Raw genomic sequence first — 16,898 nt, forward strand, 5'->3', positions numbered from 1 at the left:
CTTTCTCATTTAATATGTGAATGAAGATTCCTCTAAACTCCATTTCTTGACCACTTATATGTGAGAGGGCAAAAAGGACCTTTATAGTATGTTTTGGCTTTCAGATAAGTACTTAGAGAATAAGAGCTATATCCTTTAGATTAATTGTGTAGCAAAGGGTTTAATAGTACTTTGCTTTCATGATTTTGTTCAAAATGAATCTTTTGAGTTCCCTTCCCTCATCATTTTTCACTTTTTACCTTAGTGAAACAAAGCTGAATGATGTGTGTTTCAATCCTACATATTACTCCAAATACACTTACTCCAAATAAAATTACACTTACTCCAAATACAACACACTTACTCCAAATACACTTACACTCCAAATACACTTACTCCAAATACAATTCTTTGAAAGCTACCTATGCTATCTAAATTTAGTATTCTCGTTTGAGATATAAATTGGATAATATTTAGTACACAAAGGTCTATGAGGATTCAATGAAATACCACATAAATTATAACACGGCACTTAGAAAGCTATTGTTAATATTATGTACCAACTTGCTCCATGTATCTTCAGTTAGTTGTGTAATAATCTCCTCAGATACATTTTTCGAGGTGCCCTTGAAGGGCTCAAGGTACGTATTCCTTTAGGATTTTGATATTAACATGTTTTTGTCTAGAAATCTAGGAAGTTCCATCCTAACCTACAGATTATAAAAGCACATAGACTAGCACCCATTAGCTAATAGGTGTTCAATAAGTGTTTGCTGAATGGATAAATTCATGATTTCAAGGTGGCCTCCCATGTGGAATGCTCCAGAAGTCTTGTCCCTTGGAAAACTCATCAAGTGGCCTAGCATTGTGTTTGTGTTTTTATTTTTGCCAACTTGTTAAAAGGAAAAATGAGAATTCATTTTTACTTTGCAATTCTATGGTTGCTATGAAGCTTAATATCTGTCACTTGTTTTGTTGCCATTTATATTTTTCTTTTATGAAGTGGCTATTCATGTCCCAAACTTATTTTCATATTCTTATTGATTTTAATGTTTTTATGTATATCATTGTGGGTGGTGGTGCTGTCAAGTCAGCTCTGACTGAAGGCAACCCTATGTACAACGGGACAAAATACTGACTGGCCCTGGGCTATCTTCACATCCTTGCTGTACCTGAGCCCATCATTGCAGCCACTGTGTCAGTCCATCTCATTGAGGGTCTTCCCCTTTTTCACTGACCCTCCACTTTACCAAGCATGATATCCTTCCTAGGGAATGGTCCCTTCTGACAACATGACCAAAGTAGGTGAAACGAAGTCTGACCATTCTCGCTTTCAAGGAGCATTCCAGCTGCATTTCTTCCACCACAGATTTGTTCATTCTTCTGGCAGGCCATGGTACTTTCAGCATTGTTCACCAACACCATAACTCAAAGGCTTCAACTTGTCTTCAGTCTTCCTTATTCATTGTCCAGCTTTCACATACATATAAGGCTATTGAAAATACTATGGCTTGGGTTAGGTGTACCTTAGTCTTCAACAAGAAGTGTATTCTGACTCATGACATTACTCCTCAGACAGCTCTTGGTGGGTTTAAACAGCCGACCTTTCACTTAGTCGTCCAGTGCTTAAACATCTGTGCCACTCAGGGACTCTTTTTATATTAGAGTTGCTAAAATTGTGTTTATCATATGTAAATTTTTGGGTTTGTTTTTATTGTATTCTATTTATTTTTTGTCCTAACAGTATATGTTTCTGAGTAGTCAAATGTATCCATATTTTCTTTTAGGGATTCTGATTCTAGGATTAGGCTTCCTAAGGCATTTCACACTCCATTATTATAAAAATATTTATCCTTAATATCTTCTCATATTTTTATGGGATGAAGTTTTGTTTCTGGTATCTGTATTAAAATTACATTCTTAATGCCTCCTAGAAATTATTTGAATCTGGGAGTGCTATAGGGGTCCATTGCATTCCAAATGACAAGCCCCACATTGGCTTGAATTGCCATCTTCATTCTATTGTACATTCCCCTAGCAACATGTTTTTGTTTGTTTGTTTGTTTGCTTTCTTGGACTGTATTCTGTCTTATTGGTCTGTCTATTCTTACACCAGTACAAGCTGTCCTTATTTCTAGATTATTTTATAGAATTTTTAGATTTTTGTTTTGGAATTTTGGTTTTGTTTCATTGTCAAGTTTTACAGTTTTAACATGAAATATAAGAAAGGTATTAATTTTTGTACATTTCTTTTTTAACAGGACAGTCTTCTGAACTTGATTGTTTCTAATAATCTTTCAACTGATTCTTTTGGAACTTGAGGTGCAAATCAAAAGAAAAAATTCATTGTCACCATCCTCTAATATTGTAAAAACTATAACACATCGTATTTGCAATAGTATTTAATTGTTTAAAGATAGAAACCGTGACTTTGTGATATGTAGTCATCTCCTTGAGGGCAATGATCACAAAATTGGCTTATTTTGTATTCCTAGTTGCAGCCAACACAAAGCAGAATGCCAAGCAATACTTAGGAACATTTATTGAATTGAGCAAATATTTCTAATTTAGTTCTTCTCAATACTGATTCCTCAGTTGTTGAGAGGTGTTTCTCAAAATAAGAACTACATTGCCAAGGAAGTTTGGAAAATTCTTATTAAACAAAGTCCTTAATGTGCTATTGTGTTCTGTGGATGTACAAAAGTTATAGCAAAAATCATTTCCATAAATTATTTGATCATGAATATTTCCTTTTTCTTTTTTGTTAAGCATCTCACATTAGCAGGGTTCTGAAGAACATTAAGTAGGTTTTGTTTTCTGCATTACATAGTGTATGTTGTTGTGTTGTTATGTGCTATTGAGTCAGACCCAACTCATAGCGACCGCTCCTTGGGTGATACCACCTTGGAAACTCAAAGAGGGGTCATTATGAGTCGGGTCTGACTCGATGGCACACAACAACAACAACAACATCACTACAGAAGTAGATTGCCCAACCTTCCTTCTGAGGAGTGGCTGGTGGGTTTGAACCCTCAGCCTTCTGGTTAGCAGTCAAGTGCCTTAGGCACTACACTACCAGAGCTCCTACATAGTATATAGAATTAAAAAATATTTGGTCAGTGAATACATGCAGATCTCTCAATTAATGTGAGAACGCCAAGCTGAAGCATAGAGCTATGATCTGTCTTTGGCCAGCAGTTCTAACATTCTTCTGAACAAGAGTCTTTTGTGTTTTGTTTTAAAAAAAGAAATGCTTCAATATTGAGAACCACCCATTACTGGTCTGAAAGAGACTAGTGGAACACTCCAGACTATGAACCTTAGACAACCTTCAAACCTGGAACTTAATCCACTCCCAGAGATTACCTTTCAGCAGAACAATGGACAGGCCCACAAAGTGAATAACACCTGTGAGGAATGTGTGCCTCAGAATAATCAACCACATGAGACCAACAGAGGAGCACCTGCCCAAAAACTAAAAGTTCAGATGGCAGGAAGAGGCAGGAAAGATAGGCAAGTGGAACTGGGGAACCCACTGAGGAAATGGGATGAATGCTTTTACATTAACGGGATTGCAACTATGTCACACACACACACACACACACACACACACTAAATTGTTGAATGGGAAATTAATTTGCTCTGTAAACTTCCACTCAAACCACAACCAAATGTTAAAAAATAAAAGAACTCCCCAATGAAACCAAAAATGATGATCTTCATAGTAAACATCTATGTTTACTATTACATAGATCTATGTTATCTATTAAAAAACGACGGGTCAGAAAAAATTCAGAAGATATAATAAATTGGGCACTTTACATACACTCTCCCCCATCCATAGCTGCATTCAGTAGTCTATTCACCTCGCTTTTGTGCCCTCAGCCTCTACTTATTACATTCACTGGGCAGGTTGGCAGACTGTGTCTTTCCTACAGTCACCACCACGTCAGCTGTGCCTTTTTCTGTAGGTGGTGAACGGAAGGCAACTCAACAAAAGAACAAACTGTCTGTAACTATTGCCACTGCTGAAATCAAAGAGCCCACACAGAAAAAATAAGGTTAAAATAAAGTAGAGATTACAATATTGAAAATAATCAAAATTTATATTAATGGTAAGGAAATTAACAAATCATGGTGGTACATTCATATGAAGAAATACTCTAAACATATTAAAGGTTCTATTTCCAAAAAATCCTCAAAGGCATGGAGAAACGTTCACAATATAATTTTAAATGAAAAAGTTGGGTGCTGTGTATAAAAATATACACAAAGAAAGAAAATGGTGAGAGAAAAATATAATCAAAAGTTAATAGTGGTGGGATTACAGTTTTTGTCCCTTACTTTATACTCTTCTTTATTTTATAAGTGTTTATTCCTGTTACAGTCTGAGAAAAATAAAATATTATTTTAAAAAGAAAATATTCAATACTTTCATTCTTCTATTTTAAGTTTTAAAATGGAGCAATCATAAAAAACTAAATTAAAAATATTACTTTAATAATATTTTATAAAATTAAATATCAATGGCAGTGAAGTCTTCAACAAAGCTTTATAAAACTATCAAACTTTTTTTTTTTAAGTGTTACTTCCCATAGTACTTTAAAAAGCACACAAGATGTTCTGGTGGCATAGTGCTCAAGGTGTTTGACTGCTAACCAAATCCCCCAGCCATAGCCACACCACAGAAAGACAACTGGACAATTTACTTCTGTGAAGATTTACCACTTCACACACCCAAAGGAGGTCACTGTAAGTTGGAATCGACTCAATGGCAGTGAGGTTTTTTGTTGTTGTTGCTGTTGTTGTTGTTTTGTTTATGTCCCATAGTAAGCCAAAGTAATATTTTTAACTATAAGCCCATTGCCACCTAATTGATTCTGACTCATAGTGATCCCCATTGAGTTTCCAAAGCTATAAATCTTTACAGAAGTGGATCGCCTCATCTTCCTCCCACAGAGCAGCTGGTGGGTTTGAACCTCCAAACTTCTGGTTAACAGCCAAATGTCTTACCCACTATGCCACCAGAGCTGAATTAAACTGAAAGAGTGTAAACCAAATGAATTTTTTTTTAATGTACCAAGAATTTGATTACCAACAATTTAGTGTAATGACAAGTACCATAAACAGTGTCATATACAAATAATCATGCTATTTTCTTTTTATTTAGATAAAAAGAAATGTCTTTTCCTGGCTAGAGTATATTAAGTTTTGAAAATTGACTCAGTGACAATTTTAAGCACCATTAAATCACAATAACTAAAAAGATATCATGCACATATAGGGGACATGACATCCAGAAATGAGAAATTAAACACATATACATATCAAAAAACTCATTATAGAAACATTTTCAAATATATATATATAATAAAGGGATTTGCAAATAATTCTCATTTATAAAATAAAATGTTGTTTTACATCGCAACTGAATCTGCTTCCTTGGTCATCCAATTCCTTATACAGCCATCTATCCACAATATACATGATACTGTCTGTCTATAACTAGAAGGCATTTCCCTGTGACCAAACTTATTTCATGCTTCAAGACAATATAAATGATTTTTTAATAAATGAGTTAAAATTTAGATTTTCCAAAGCATGCAATATTGATTTAGTTTCAGCCTTCTATACCCAGTCACCACCAGCAAATACAGTATCTATGAACAGATAAAGAAATAAACAAACTTGCCCTACCTTCTGCAATTTTAAGTATCCCTAACTTATTTCAGAGAAAAAAAAAAAAAAGAATCTTTGTTACCTTGATTCCATATCTCATGAGAAAACTCTCAAGAAAATAATTCGGTCATTTATAACAACTTTAAATCTATGTGTTCTTGTTCCTGAAAAAACAAATACTAGACTGGTGAAACTTACCAGGTTAATTACACATGACTTGAGGCAGCTGTTTAAGATTGTACACTGTACCACAGAAATCCATATGCAGCCAACAGTCGCAAAATTTACAAGTTTCAGAATAATCCAGTAAATGTCCTTCATCACTTCACCAATGGCGGAGTTTTAGATGGCCGTCCTTCTCATTTTCTCCATTTCGTTATATAAATTCTTTGGCTTTTATCACTTCAGTTGAAAAAGTAGCTAGAGAGTTTTGTTTTTGTTTTTGTTTGACATCCTAGAATATCTTTGCCTTTTAAAATAATATTTACAGCTTTTAATACAGCATAGCTGTGACATTCACAAAACAGCTATTTCATAACTTAGCTTCCTCTTACTCTCATAAAAAAAAAGTCGTTCAGTGACTAAAGGTTAGGTCTTAGAAGAGCACTTCACATGGAAAATAAACAAAACAGAAAACGCAAATTGCATTTCAGCAAGCAGGTAACACATGCACTCTCTGCAACTGGAACCCTATGGTGGGACATCCACTGCTTTACTTCTTTGAGGTTGGTTCAGCTATGCAGGGAATTGGGCTTTGACTATCTGTGCTTTAGCAAACAGTAGCATGATTATTATAAAGACTTATCAGAAAAAAAAAAATAGAAGTGCTTAAATCAAGTGATGCAACAGAGAGGGAAACAGAACCCTTTGAAGCCAAATACATATTTCAAAATTGAAGAACAAACAAAGCTGAAATTAATAGACAAATATTCTGAGGGTAAGTTAAAGACAAGGAAGTTTGCTAGAACTCCTTTCTCAGAACTTTACTACATATTAACTAAAGTGCAGCTTTATTGGGTCTATTGAGACAGAGCTGAAACTAGCCACCAGAGACCTAAGATATGTATAAGTGCAGCTGCCTTGGAAAGGAAATTGTGCACAGGATTTTCAATTAGCCTAGAATCAAGATAAAGTTGAGCTGAAACCTGAACAAAGAATTTGAAGTCTGCAAGGTACAGGAGTGAGTATTCTAGATAGCTATTCTGAGTGCTGAGTGTTAACTATTTAAGGCCAGATATATATATATATTTAATTTATTTAGTGACAATCACTAGTGTCAAGAGAACTTCCTTGTCTTAAAGAAATAATACCAAAATGTAATTTAATCTTTTCCTAGAGACATAAGATTCCTATTATGAGCAACACATGAAGTTGTGTTTTGAGTTGGATATCTTTCAGTAAATGTTGACAAATCTGGGGTACAGCATAAAGATGAATGGAAACTGACCAGGGCATTGGTTCCTGTTGGTGTTAGCTATCTTGGAGTCTGGCAACTCCATGCACAACAGGATTGGATCGTTGTGATCCTCAGGGTTTCATTGGCTGGTTTTTGGAAGCAGATCACCAGGCCTTTCTTCCTAGTCTGTCTAAACATAGACGCTCCACTGAAACCTTTGCAACATCATAGCAGCACATAAGTATTGACATATGAGTGGTAGCTTTGAGGTGCTTTGGCCAGATATGAGACTCTGGTCTCCCTCATGGACAGTAAGAATTCTACCATTGAATACAACCACTTCCCTCTGCATTGAATCCTAATTTAAAAAAAAAAAAAAAAATTTATTTTCCTGATGTCCACCTGCTTTCTGTTTTTGTTATTTTAAGCAACATAGGTTAAAGACTATGCAGGTACCCAATTTCTTGGTCAAAGGAATGTGGCCATCTTTTTACAAAACACACTTTTGAATCAGAGAATAAAGAACCTTGAGCAAGGACTATTTTCATTCCAACAAAATTTATCTTCTTCACTGTTGCTACTGGTTCCTTTGCCATATTGGCACAAATAATATTTGTAGCTTTTACTTCACTTACTCAAACTAAACCAAACTTACTGCTGTCAAGTCGATTTCGACTCATAGCAACCCTTTCCTGGGTTTCCAAGGCAGTATCACTATGGAAGTAGATTGCCCCAAACCAACAAAACACTTCCTTGAAAACTTAAGTACATTCTTTCATTTCAGTAGATCAAACTTTATTGATGCAGTGTGAAAAAACATATATCCTTCAAATTCCAAGATTTCGTACTAATTCTGGTTTTTGGACTTTAACCTATATGTAGATTTGCATTAGTGAAAAATGAAGCGTGTTTGTTGAAGTATTATTTTTATTAGTAAAAGATTGGAAACAACCCAAAATCTCAACAATGTGATACTGGATCAGTAAATTCACATAGTCTTCTCCATGTGGATTCTCCACAGGGGTTTGTTTAGACTTCCTCACAGCATAATGGTCTTCTGGCAATCATACTGCTTACATGGTGGCTTAGTACTTTGGTGAAAGTGGTCCAGCTCATACAGCATAAGCTGTAAGGTCTTTCACAATCCAGCTTTAGATATCATACAGTCACTTCTGCCACATTCTATTGGTTACAAGAAAGTCTCAAATTGAAATTTGAGTCCACATTCAAGGAGAAGAGAATTAGATCCCACCTCTTGATATGGAAGGAGCTCTGGTGGCATAGTGCCTAAGGCATTTGACTGCTAACCAGAAGGTTGGTGGTTCAAGGCCACCAGCCACTCTGCAGAAGAAGACTGGGCAATCTACTTCCATTAAGATTTAACACTTAGGAAACCCAAAGAGGGTTGCAAAGAGTCAGATCAACTCGATGGCAGTGAATTTGGTTTGATTTTCTTGATATGGAAGTGACAAGGTTCTAGAAGAGGATGTAGATTGGGAGAAATTGTTGTATCACTTTAAAAATTCAATCTTCCACTGTATAAGCAATTGTTATTTTGCATACCATAACTGAAACCAAACCCATTGCCACCAAGTTAATTCAGTCTCATGGCAACCCTATAGGACAGAGTAGAACTGCCCCATAGGGTTTCCAAGGCGGTAAATCTTTATAGAAGCAGATTGCCACATCTTTCTCCTGCAGAGTGCCTGGTGGGTTCGAACCAATTTTAATCACTGTGCCAGCAGACCTCCTTGTCACTTTGCATGGTTCTGTTATATGTGCACTTCAGTTCCTACAGTTCAATTAAATAACACCAATTCTGTAAACATATTAATCAAATTTCAGTTACCAGCATATATTAACTATGAGTACATTCATAAAGTAAAATTTATCTCTTCAGTCCATAAATCACTATGTAAATAACAGATGTATATTGTGGTAGTTAAAGTTGTATGTCAACTTGATTGGGCCTGGTTGAGTGGCTGGGAAGCTGGTAGTAGTTATTCCCCATGATGAGATTGACAATCAACTCCATGGTGGGATCCAGCTGAGTAGCTGCTTTAGGGATGTGGTCTGCTTCCCATATATAAGAAGCAGCTTTGGGAATGGTCTCTAGCTTATGGCACGCTTGAACCCTGCATGTAGCTGTGTCGTTGTTCAGTAGCCTGCCATGCTCTGCCAACCTTGGGACTTTCAATGGGCTTGAATTAATGGCCTGCCATGTGGTTTAGTAACATTCGCACTGTGCCTTTTTACTTGTCAACCTTGGGCTTGTCAGTCTCAGCAGCCAGTACCTGCCTGAGTGAAGAGATGCCTCTAGCTTCAGTGGGTTGAGAGCAGGAGGCAGAGCTGAAGCCCAAGGTTGAAGGGCTTTCACCCAGCCCCTAGAGCTTGGCACTTTGAAGTCAGACTTAAAGCCTCCAAATTGTAAGAGAATAAAATCCTGTTTGTTAAGGCCATGCCATTTGTGGTATATTCTTGTCAGAGCAGTACTAGGTAACCAGAACACATGTCATGATCAATGACAAATCATGTCATTTCTTTCAAAGTCTGTCAGTGATTGGTCACTGCAATCTTTTAATCAGTTCACATGTAGACAGCAAAGCGATAGTTGAGTTGGTTTCCAGCCTCCCAGTAATAAATCTATGCAATATTTTATAAAATGGTATTCAGAAAAATGGATATTTGAAAAAGAGAATTGGCCAACAGAGATAATAATGCAGCAAAGAAATGAAATGTAATAACAGTGGAAGTGAAATTCAAATCAACTGTAAATGGAATTATAAAAGAAATAGCTAACCATGACCATGTAGACACTGCTGCCATTCAACAAACTAGATTTGCAACCAGAGGAACTTAGTGAAGGTCAACATATGGACCTAAATGAAAAAAATGGTTGTGATGAAAAGGATGAAGATGTCCCAAAGGAAGTGATGCCAGCAAATTGTCACATTAAAGGAACTCTTGGAGATATTTCACAACACTGAAAATGCAAAGGATAAAATGCAAGATGTTGATCCAAACTTAGAAAGGAACAGGACAGTGTGCCAAGGTGTAGAAAAGAGGCTCTCTCTAAATTGTAATGTAGAATATAGGAAGGCAAGGAACAATCATAATTTTTCCTACTTGTTATTAAGATCCCTTTGCATGGTCTTTGCATGATTTCAGTTTGCCCAGTCATTTTTACAGTCCTGCTCTACTGTGCAAAGCGCAGACTGTCTGTATAATAAGCCACCATGGGGGGATACGCAGTAGTTTACCTGCAACTACAATGTCTCCTAGGAGCTCTGGTGGCACAGTGCCTAAGGCACTTGACTGCTAACCAGAAGGCTGGCGGTTTACACCCAGCAGCCACTCCTTGGAAGGGAGGTTGGGCAATCTACTTCCATAGTGATACCATCTGGGAAACCAAAGGAGGGGTCGCTATGAGTCAGGTCCAACTCCATGGCCCATAACAACAACAATGATGTCTCCTAAAGGAAGAAAGATTTATTCCTCACCGATTACCCATTTGTAATGTCTGAACTCTGTACCATGTGCATGGATTAGAGATTCAAAAAATATCTTAAAAACTAATATTTTTTTTCAATAGTCTATGCTAGGATATGAAAGAATAGGATTTATAAGCCTCCAAGTTCATCTTAAGTCAGAATTAAAAAAAAAAAAAAAAAACTCATTGAGTCTCTTGTGATTCATAGTGACTCTATAGGACGAAGCAGAACTGCACCATAGTCTCCAATACTGTAATCTTTCCCAGAGTAGGTAGGCTCATCTTTCTCCTGCACAGTGGCCGGTAGGTGTGAACTGCTAACTTTCTGGTTTGCAGCTGATCACTTAACCACAGCACCACCCAGGCTCCTTCAAGTGAATAACCAAAAACCAAAGCAAACTCACGGCCAACGAGTAGATTTTGACTCATAGCGACCCTCTCTGGGTTTCCAAGTTGGTATCACTATGGAAGTAGATTGCCCAACCTTCCTTCCAAGGAGTGGGTGGTGGGTTTGAACCACCAGCCTTCTGGTTAGCAGTCGAAAACCTTAGGTACTATGCCATTGTTGTTGTTGTTGTTAAGTGCCGTCGAGTCGTTTCCGACTCATAGCGACCCCATGCACAGCAGAACGAAACACTGCCCGATCCCGTGCCAGCTCCACAATCCCTGCTATACTCGAGCCCATCATCGCAGCCACTGTATCAATCCATCTCGTTGAAGGCCTCCCCCTCTTTCGTCGACCCTCCACCCTACCAAGCATGACATCCTTCTCCAGGGAATGGTCCCTTCTTACAACATGACCAAAATAGGTGAGACGAAGTCTGGCCATTCTTGCTTCCAAGGAGCATTCTGGCTGCACTTCCTCCAGGACAGATCTGTTAGTTCTTTTAGCAGTACATGGTACTTTCAGCATTCTTCGCCAGCACCACAACTCAAAAGCATCAACTCTTCTTCGGTCTTCCCTATTCATTGTCCAGCTCTCACATGCATACAAGGTGATTGGAAATATCATGGCTTGTGTCAGGCGCACCTTAGTCCTCAAGGAGATATCCTTCCTCCTCAGCACTTGAAACAGTTCCTTCGCAGTTGACTTTCCCAATGCTACACATCGTCTAATGTCCTGACTGCTGCTTCCGTTGGCATCGATTGTAGAACCAAGCAATGTGAATTCCTTGACAACCTCAATCTTCTCTCCATTGATTGTGATGCTGCTCATTGGTCCAGTTGTGAGGATTTTTGTTTTCTTTATGTTGAGATGTAATCCATACTGCAGACTGTATTCTTCAACCTTCATCAGTAGGTGCCTTAAGTCATCCTCACTTTCAGCAAGCAAAGTTGTATCGTCTGCATATCTCAGGTTGTTAATGATTCTTCCTCCAATCCTGATGCCACGTTTTTCTTCATATAGTCCAGCTTCTCGGATTATTTGCTCAGCATATAGATTGAATAAGTGTGGAGAAAGAATACAACCCTGACGCACTCCCTTCTTGATTTTAAACCATGTAGTGTCCCCTTGTTCTGTTCGAACGACAGCCTCCTGGTCAAGGTACAGATTCCTCATGAGTACAATCAAGTGCTCAGGGATTCCCATTCTTCTCAATGTTATCCATAATTTGTCATGATCCACACAATCAAATGCCTTTGCATAGTCAATAAAACACAAGTAAACCTCTTTCTGGTATTCTTTGCCTTGAGCCAAGATCCATCTGACAACAGCTATGATATCCCTTGTTCCACGTCCTCTTCTGAATCCGGCTTGAACCTCTGGAAGTTCTCTGTCAATATACTGCTGCAAACGTTTCGGAATTATCTTCAGTAATATCTTACTTGCATGTGATATTAGTGATATTGTTCTATAATTTCTACATTCTGTGGGATCACCTTTCTTTGGAATGGGCACAAATATGGATCTCTTCCAGTCAGTTGGCCAGGTAGCTGTCCTCCAAATCTCTTGGCATAACTGAGTGAGCGCCTCCAATGGGGCATCTGTTTGTTGAAATATCTCAATCGGTATGCCATCAATTCCCGGAGCTTTGGATACTCTAAAATAGGACAGAAGATGGGATCATAGAAGCTCATCCAAAATGTCTCCAAATAAAATTTTAGATACAACTATTAAAATTTTTACCCTAACAAATATGACTGAAACTCCTATATAATCTTTTGCAATAAGTCAACTTTGCCATTGGATCAGTCCTGCAATAAACAGATTATACTCTGGAACAATGGACTAATCCATAGATTGAATCAGTGGGGTGTACTCTAAAGGAGGAAATTATTAAAATATTCCCCTTATTCTAATCCTTCCTCATCAGAATGACTTCTACAATTGATTAATAGCATGATTATTATTAATAGGTACGATATCATCAAATACATCTTTGAGTTGTAAAATTATTGTCAATTAAAAATGTGAAGTACACATCTTCAGATTCAGTTATACACCACCAGCCTCACGGAACTCCAGAGAAATGAAATCTTACAGTCATTAAAAAGTCATTACACTAAGTTCCTCTGGCTGTAAATCTAGTTTGTTGAATGGCAGCAGTGTCAATGTGGCCATGGTTAGCTATTTCTTCTATAACTCTATTTACAGTTGATTTCAGTTTCACTTCCACTGTTAGCACATTTCATTTCTCTGCTGCATTTTTATCTCTGTTGGCCTTTTATACCATTAAACTAGAGAGGGGCTATGTCAATTTCCAAAATCTAAACTTTGCCATGCAAGGAAATTCTTACTCACATACTTCTTTCCCTTTGTCTCTTACTGTATTACCAGGCCCACTACAAGCCAGGTCACGCCCTACCAAAAAACAGATACACTGAGCATCATCAGGGCAATAATCATTTCTTGGATAATAGTTTTCATATCAATCAAAGAGAGAGCATATCCCCTGTCCCTTCCTTGCACCCAGTGTGTCTCCTCTTCGTGCATCAGAGATGCTGCAGAACGCAGAGAACAAAAATATTAGGTAATCAGCATTTGAGATTCAAAGGCCGTTGTTAGGACCTAGAGGAACAGAAGCTGAAAACAGAAATTAGTTTCAGTTTATGGTCTTAGTTTATGGTAATTTGTACCTGCTACACTATTACCAAAGTAAAACTTTACATTTAGCTACACCTTTGGTATGTGAAACGCGAAAGGGAGCTCTTTGATAATGTTCTCTGAGTCTTGAAGATAGAAATGGATCAATCTCAGCAGGTCTTCTGTTTGATATAAAGAAAGATTAAAATCATAATGTGAAGGTATATTTGGGTCTTTTTGTCTCTTCTCAAATATTTATTTACCTTTCAGTGCTCAGGCGATTTATTAACTTTATTATCATTTCAAAGAGCAGTTTTCTCTGCTGCTTACAAATAGGAAGGTTTTTCAAAAGCCAAGTGTTCTAGAAGGCTGGTTTTTAGGTGGTCATTATTTCTTTGTGTACTTAACAGTTATTAGAAACCAGCCTTGTGAAGGACTTTCAATGGTTCAAGGAAATGTAAATGCTGTAATATTAGTTAAAAAGAAGTATATAAAGTAATGTATACAGTCTGAGACTGGTTTCAACTATGTAAAATAAAACAAAAACTGTAGAATTTGCCAAAGTATTTTTCTCCAAGTGACATTTTTTAAAATATGTTTCTTTATACTTTTCTCTATTTCACATACTATCTATGGGACACACACTACGTGTGAGTGGCTGACTTCCATGATCATTTCCAGGGATTTCTTCCGATGCAGTTCACAGCACCTTCTCTGTCAGTCCCCCTGCACCTCTGCACCAATGGCTCCCAGGTGATCTTCCTTCTGCCTCCGCTTTGCGCTCTCAATCCTCCTATCACTGTCCAGAATTTAAGGCACCCTCATTCAATCACCTCACATGCATGTGAAAGCTGATGATTAAAAAGAAAGAAGGAAAACCTTATGCTTTATTTGGTAAAGAATACTGGATATACTATGGACTGTCAAAAAAAATGAACCCATCAGTCGTAGAAGATATATGACAAGAATGCTCCTTAAAAGCGAGGACGGTGAGGCTTCTGCTTACTTCCTTAGGACATATCGAGAAAGATCAATCCCTAGAAGAGGATATTGTGTTTGCTGAAGTAGAGGTTGACTGAAAATGAGAGAAACCCTCAGTGAGATGGGCTGACACTACAGCCACAGTAATGGACTCAAACACGCTAACCATCGTGAAGATGGCACAGGCCTGGACGTTTTGTTCTGTGACACATAAGGTCACCGTGAGTCACAGCTGACTTGACAGCACCTAACAACAACATTCCATAGACGAAGACTGCGTCAAGTCAACTTTGCTGATTTCCCATTTTAATCATGTGACTCATTTCCATGTGTTGAGTTTCTGCCCAGAGTTGGCGTGGGGGTGTCCATAAACTGCTGGCATGTTGTTGTGAAGTGCTGTTGAGTCAATTCTGACTCATAGCAACTCCATTTGACAGACTAGAACTGTCCCATGTGTTTCTTAAACTATAATCTTTATGGAAGCAAATTGTCAGGGTCTTTTCTCCCACAGCTAGATATCCCTAAATGTGTATCTTCACAAATAATCTGCTCCCTGACCCTTGGTTCCCATACACTGGCTGCTGGCTGACGTTTCTCCAGTCAGATCCACTAGCCTTGAAGACTAGCTCTTCTTAATTCCTGTTCCTAACAGTAGCATTATTTTTTATCTGTTAACTCTCTCAAGTATTTGCGTTTTTGAGCCTTTATAATCTAATTGTAAGCTAAAAGACATTGTGTTTTAATGGAAATTATTTTCTAGAAATTGAGATTAGATATTGGATAACCACTTAAACATTTTACCTAAACCTAGCCCTGAAAGGAAAACTGCTTTCATAGTCATGATAAGAAGTTTTGGTACAGTGACTCTGTGTATACCTTCCATCTTCTTTTGAAGTTTCCTGCATCATTTAATATATTGCCCATAGAATCATTCAATATTACAATTCAAGGCTTAAATTTTTTCTTCAGTTCTTTCAGCTTGAGAAATGCAAAATATGTTCTTCCCTTTTGGCTTTCCAACTCCATGTCTTTGCACATTTCATTATAGTAACTGACTTTGTCTTCTTGAGCTTCTCTTTGAAATCTTCGGTTTAGCTCTTTTGGGTTCATCTGCCCCTGCAACCACGTAAGTCAGTAGAAGCCTCCAGAATGCCCTGACCCATGGATTTAGAACTTGTCAGCGTCCACAATCGTGTGAGCCATTTCCTTGAAATAAATCTTTGTCTATATGTGCTTCACTGGCTTTGCTCCCCTAGAGAACAGCCTAAGACATACCCTCAATGGAATATGACCCATTGTGGACAGGTCTCAACAGAGCTTCCAGACTAAGACAGACTACAAAGGAGACTTAGTGACCTACTTCCAAAAGCTAGCCAATGAAAACTATGGTCAAAATACAATATTGTCTGATATAGCACTGGAAGAGGAGTCTCCTCCATTTGAAGCTACTCAAAAGCACACAGTGGCGACAATAATGGACTTAAGTGCACCAGTGATACTGAGCATGGCACAGAGGCTGGCACAGAGCCTGGCAATGTTTCATTCTGCTGTGCACGGGGTCACCATGAGTTGGAGCCAACCTGACAGGTACTAAGAACAATTTTAAATACAGTACTATTGTGCAGTCTTTACATAATTTTAAAGAGTGCTGGTGGTACACTGGTTAAATGCTCAGCTGTTAACTGAAAGGTTGGTGGTTTGAGAACACGCAGTGGCTCGTAGACATCTTCCTCCATAAAGATTACAACCTAGGAATCCCTATGGGCAGTTCTACTCTGTGACATAGGGTCACCATGAGTTGAAAAGTGACTCGACGATGCCCAATAACAACAATATAATTTTATGATTAAATGAGATATAAAATTGATATTTTAATTGGAAAAGAAAATTAGCATTTGCTAATATGACAAGGTTATCTGCTCACAAATTAAAAACATTTGCACTCATTGTTTTCTTAGCTATTTATATTCAAGGAAAAGTTTTCTCAACATCATTCACAAACTTTGAATAATAACACTTTGGCCATTTACAAGCAAAGACCACATGTCTGTGCAATATGCTTTATTTTAGAAGTTATTTAATGCTATTGTTGTGATAGAAGTACTGTTTAAACTCATAGAGCAGGAAGAACTAGGAAACCATGACTTCAAATTTACCTTTTCCTTTTCAGTCACCTCATCTGCATTTGCAAATATTGCAACGTAAATGTCAGACAAAGGTTCCAAATGTATCCTTCAATACAAAGAAAATTTACATTGTAAAGTGGTTGCAAAACTGCTCTAAAATAGGACAATATAGCATTTGCTTTGCTGTTTCCCACACTGTGCTTACAGAAGCCGCTTAGTTCA

The 16,898-nt window shown here is 37.6% G+C and overlaps 1 protein-coding gene across 1 annotated transcript in view; it reads right to left on the bottom strand.

Moving 5' to 3' along the window:
- The window catches only part of ROS1 (ROS proto-oncogene 1, receptor tyrosine kinase), a 199,255-nt gene extending 193,276 nt beyond the window's left edge, over positions 1-5,979 (bottom strand). The window contains exon 1 of the mRNA XM_042783027.1: positions 5,857-5,979. Within this exon, the coding sequence (XP_042638961.1) occupies positions 5,857-5,979 (123 nt within the window). The remainder of the gene's footprint in view (positions 1-5,856) is intronic.
- Positions 5,980-16,898: the final 10,919 nt, after the last annotated feature.

The sequence above is a fragment of the Orycteropus afer genome, unplaced genomic scaffold, assembly GCF_000298275.1.
Source record: "Orycteropus afer afer isolate SDZICR_OR568_19922 unplaced genomic scaffold, OryAfe1.0 scaffold00596, whole genome shotgun sequence".
In the NCBI taxonomy this organism is placed as follows: domain Eukaryota; kingdom Metazoa; phylum Chordata; class Mammalia; order Tubulidentata; family Orycteropodidae; genus Orycteropus; species Orycteropus afer.